Source organism: Piliocolobus tephrosceles, unplaced genomic scaffold, assembly GCF_002776525.5.
Source record: "Piliocolobus tephrosceles isolate RC106 unplaced genomic scaffold, ASM277652v3 unscaffolded_25559, whole genome shotgun sequence".
Classification (NCBI taxonomy): Eukaryota; Metazoa; Chordata; class Mammalia; order Primates; family Cercopithecidae; genus Piliocolobus; species Piliocolobus tephrosceles.
The window spans coordinates 1,261-4,642 of NW_022308264.1; the positions used below are offsets into that span (position 1 = coordinate 1,261).

A 3,382-nucleotide genomic window follows, 5' to 3' on the forward strand; every position below is an offset into this window, starting at 1 on the left:
TTTTTTTTTTTTTTTACTTTTCTGTCTTATATATATATATATATATACACCTACACGTATATGTATCTCTCCTGATGGAGACTAAACTTAAAATACGTTTATGCTCGTCTTTTATAAAATTATATTATTTTATTTTTTTAATTCATATGTCATGATAATATAGCGTTAGTATGTTTTATAAAAAAAAAAGATACAAACTGGTATGCATAATGGAATACGTAATGGCATACAAAATAATATAATATGCTTACTATTAGTAGCTTTTCATAGAGTGATCGGCATAAATATATATATGTAAGATGCACGCATATAAGCGAGCACAAAAAAAAAAAAAAAAAAAAAATAAAATAAAGAAAAAAAAAAAAAAAAAAGTATGTCTATAAAACAATTTTAATACAGTTAATAATAAAAAAATATCCTATCAACGTATATCACAAACGTGGAAGAAAAAAAAGTCATTTGTGCTTCATATGCAAAAAACGTCTTTCTTTTATTCAATTGATCCCTTTTTTTTTTTTTTTTTTTAACACGATAAAAAATGCTTTTGTTTTAAATTATAACCTTTCTACATTTTTTGTAATTACCCCATGTTGCAACTTCGATAAGTTCATTTTGTTTATTCTTCACATATTTAATTATATATAGGTCGTTTTTTTTTATCGGAGATTTACTAACCAAATCAGATACGACACCTCTTTTGTTTTGTTTCGTATGATTGGCCACTATTATTTGTCTCCTAGTATTACTATCATGACTAATATCTTCATTATAAGTACATTGATTGTTTTCATTCTGATTGAAAAGTTCTGTATAAACAGTTGTTTTTTTATTACATTGAATTTCATTGGATATATCACTATATTCACGTTTTAATTCTTTTAATTTAGCATTATTGTTTTTTAATGATTGTTGTAAACTATTTAGTGTGTTTTTATATTTTATTACAGGCTTGTGCATATTTATAAGTGGTTCTTCGTTACCATTGCCACTACCACTGTCGTTGTTGTTACTGCCACTACCAATGTCGTTGTTGTTACTGCCACTACCACTGTCGTTGTTGTTATTGCCACTACCACTGTCGTTGTTGTTACTGCCACTACCACTGTCGTTGTTGTTACTGCTGCTACCACTGTTGTTGTTGTTACTGCTGCTACTACTGTCGATGTTGGTACTGCCGCTATCGCTGCCACTGCTACCGTTTATGCCACTACTTTTCTTTTGCTTCGTGACCTCAGATAAAACTAACATCAACTTATCATTCATTTGATTAACCAATTTAAGCGTTGGATTTACATGGTTGCTAACTTTCTCGTTTATAGTTTCAATAACTTCGTCAATAAGCATACGACTGTTTTTATCATTTGTTTTATTTTCAAATAAAATTTTTGTTGTTTTATTTATAGTATCTTTTAATTCTTTTATAACCATTTTGGTATGTTTTTCATGAACATTATTAATATTTGTATCAATTTTTTTTTGTGTTTTTTCAACTTTTTGAATTTGCTCAGTTATCCTTTTTTCACATTTTTCAGTTACTTCATTTATTAATTCTATTATTTCATCGTCCTTATTATTTTCATTATTATTGCCATTATTATTTTCATTATTATTGCCATTACTATTACCATCACTATTGTCATTATTATTTTTTAGTTCCGTTACAACATTTTCACATATATTTATCAACGAATTAGTATTATTTTCAAGAGCTTTATTAATTCTTCTTTCAAATAAATTTAACTGTTCTTTTAAACTTTTTATACATATTTTATAATCATTATTATTTTTACTTTTATTTGTTATTTTTGTTTCATTTTTAGTCATATTAGATAACATTTTTTTTGATAAATTTTCAAAATGGTCATCTATTTTTTTAATCATTATATCACAATTTTTATTATTTCTTTTATTTTCATTATCAACAGTAATAGTACTAATACAATCACTCATCATTTCTTTAATATTTTCTTGCATCTTTAAAAAATTTTTATCTATTTTATCATCTATATTCAGATTCTGGTAAGTGTATAACTTTGTTTGATAATCACTTATTTGTTGTAAAAGATCATTTGTTCTTTCCTTTTCAGAATTCGAATTATGTTCATTCAAAACAGTAAATTCTGTTTTTATTTCTTTAAGGATATCATCTTTCATTGTATTTGTCACATGTGCTAATTCATTAGTAATACCAGTTTTTATTTCCTTTGTTATGTCATTAGCTAAAGTATTTGTAATACAACTTTTTAATTCGGTTGCTATTTTTTTTATCACCTCATTATTAAACGAGTTTTTAATATCACCTTGTATTGATCGTTGTGAAACTTTTATAAGTTCTGTGATTTGTTCTGCTAAATTAAAACTTGCATCTTGTACTACATTTTTAAAATTACATTGCATAAAATAATCATTAAAATGAACCCCTATACTTTTTTCTATCAAACTTAAACTAAATTTTACTTCTTCATATAAATTTTCACTAATATTTTTAACTAACATATTTGTATTTTTATCCAATGAATCTTCTAAATATTCCTCTATATTACGATTTATTATTTTTATATTTTCTTTTATTTCTCTATTTACATTTTTATTTATATTTTCATTTAATGTATCCATACTTTTTAATACTTCTTTGTTAATATTTTCATTAGATTTATCACACAATTGTCTCTTTACTATATCCATTTTTCTTTTTAACTCTTTATTCATATATTTTATTAAAAGATCTTCTAAATTATTACTCATCTCTTTAAAAAATTCTTTATTTATTTTTTTTTCTACTTGTTCATTTACTTTTGTATGTATATTTTCCATACAATCTTTAACTTCTTTGTTTATATTTTTATTCATTTTAGTATTTAAAAGGATAATATTTTTGTCAATTTCATCATTTAACTCTCCACGCATATGATTTTTAAAAGTCTTACGCATATTATCAACAGATTTGTTTACTTCACTGGTTACTGAATCATTTATTTTATCAAAAATTATGTTTTTATTTAATGCTGCTATATTTATTTTCATAAAAGAAGTAAACATATCTACAACACTATTCGTTATATTATTTTCAAACGTAATTTGAGATTGTTCATTTAAAAAACCGTTTGGTAAAAATGTGTCAGTAGTTGATCTTATAATACGAGGAATGTGATTTTTACAAGATTCTTTTATTTCACTTAAATTTAGGGTACATATACTTTCAGTATTACTAGTAGTACCATCATCACAATCTATTGCTAACATTTTCACTTTATGGCCTGCATCGTTCATACTACTAACATTATTCACACTACTAATGTTACTTACATTATTTACATTACTTACATTATTTACATTACTCAAACTACTAACACTACTCAAACTACTAACACTACTCAAACTA

At 24.3% G+C, this 3,382-nt stretch overlaps 1 protein-coding gene across 1 annotated transcript in view; it reads right to left on the reverse strand.

Annotated features, from left to right (window-relative positions):
* Window positions 1–549: 549 nt before the first annotated feature.
* Window positions 550–3,382, reverse strand: part of LOC113221523 (putative uncharacterized protein DDB_G0282133) — a 3,080-nt gene continuing 247 nt past the window's right edge. The window contains exons 2-3 of the mRNA XM_026450854.1: window positions 1,247–3,379; window positions 550–1,129 (exon numbers count right to left, since the gene is read on the reverse strand). Coding sequence (XP_026306639.1) covers window positions 550–1,129; window positions 1,247–3,379 — 2,713 coding nt within the window. The remainder of the gene's footprint in view (window positions 1,130–1,246; window positions 3,380–3,382) is intronic.